The sequence below is a fragment of the Priapulus caudatus genome, unplaced genomic scaffold (assembly GCF_000485595.1).
Source record: "Priapulus caudatus unplaced genomic scaffold, Priapulus_caudatus-5.0.1 Scaffold2167, whole genome shotgun sequence".
Lineage (NCBI taxonomy): Eukaryota > Metazoa > Priapulida > Priapulimorpha > Priapulimorphida > Priapulidae > Priapulus > Priapulus caudatus.
Window position 1 is genome coordinate 849 of NW_014579228.1, and position 1,279 is coordinate 2,127.

The 1,279-nt window shown below is 51.4% G+C and overlaps 1 protein-coding gene across 1 annotated transcript in view; it reads left to right on the top strand.

Annotated features, from left to right (window-relative positions):
• Positions 1–423: 423 nt before the first annotated feature.
• LOC106818328 overlaps positions 424–1,279 on the top strand; it is a gene marked incomplete at its 5' end in the record, with an annotated part of 19,719 nt that continues 18,863 nt past the window's right edge. Inside the window, 1 exon segment of the mRNA XM_014823044.1 lies at positions 424–516. Within this exon segment, the coding sequence (XP_014678530.1) occupies positions 424–516 (93 nt within the window).

Sequence of the window (1,279 nt, forward strand, 5' to 3'; positions counted from 1 at the left end):
GATGGATGGATGGATGGATGGATGGATTGATGGATGGATGGATGGATGGATGGATGCATGCATGCATGGATGGATGGATGCATACATGGATGGATGCATAGATGGATGGGAATGGAGGGCAGGGGCAAAAACAGAGAATAGAAGAGGGCTGCGGCAATAATAAGGAAGGCAGAAAGGCTAGGGACAGGAAAGGGAAGGGCTTGGGAAGAATGGGGGCAGGAAAGGAATAGATTCCTGTGTAATTTAGCCATGCTTGATCCGCATTTCATTCATTCTTACCACTGCAGCGTTGCAGTTGTCATGACAACCATAGCTACCATGGTAACCATGGCAACGGTGAGGGCGAAATAAGCAGAATGCTCAGGAATGTTTAGAAACCTCCCATTGTGTCATCTCTTTCATGCTTCACGTTTCCCTCAACAGGTGGCACCGAAGAAAGCCGAGGTCGACCCGACAATGATGCTGCATTGTTCCGACACCACATTCCAAGAAGCCATCAGTACAATGGACATGAAGGTCAGAGCAAGGTCACGGGGGTCGTAAGGGGGAGGGAAGGGAGGTCAGGGGGTCGGAAGTGAGAGGGGAGATGGGTCGATAGGGGGTTGGGAGGGAGGTCAGTAGGTGGGAGGGACGTAAGGGGGTCGGGACGGAGTTCTGGGGGTCGAGATGGAGGTAAGGAGATCGGGAGGGGTTGGGAGGGAGGTGAGGAGATCGGGAGGGGTTGGGAGGGAGGTGAGGAAGGTTAGGTGGTTATATGGGGATCGCAAGGGTGTTCTGGGGTGTTTGGAGGGACGTAAGGGGGTTGCAGGGTGAGGAGGGAGCTCAGGGGGTTTGGAAGATAGGATCGGGAGCGTGATCAGGGAGGCCGGAGAATTGTAAGGTGGTCGGTAGGAAGGTCAGGCGGCGGTCAGTCTATTGAGGACCAAGTGGGTTAACTTATAAGAGCGGCGGTGGGGGAGCTTGGCTGGCGGTCAATTTAACTGTGTGGTCAGTTTGAATACCAAACACATTGTTAATGGTTAACTACATAGTAGTAAATAGCGGACTGTGTTTGCTTCTCATAAATCAACGAGGTCAAACTGTGCGCATAATTTACCCCCGTATATATGTTTACACCGTCACCGGCGGTAGTCACGCGGAAAAACTCGTCTGCGTTGTACACTAGTGCCATCTAGCGTGGGAAATGTGCTTCACTTGCTAGCGCGAGTTTGGAACGCGAGTGAGTGAGTTGTGCCAGTTGCCACTGATACAAACTTCAACATAACATAATATATATATA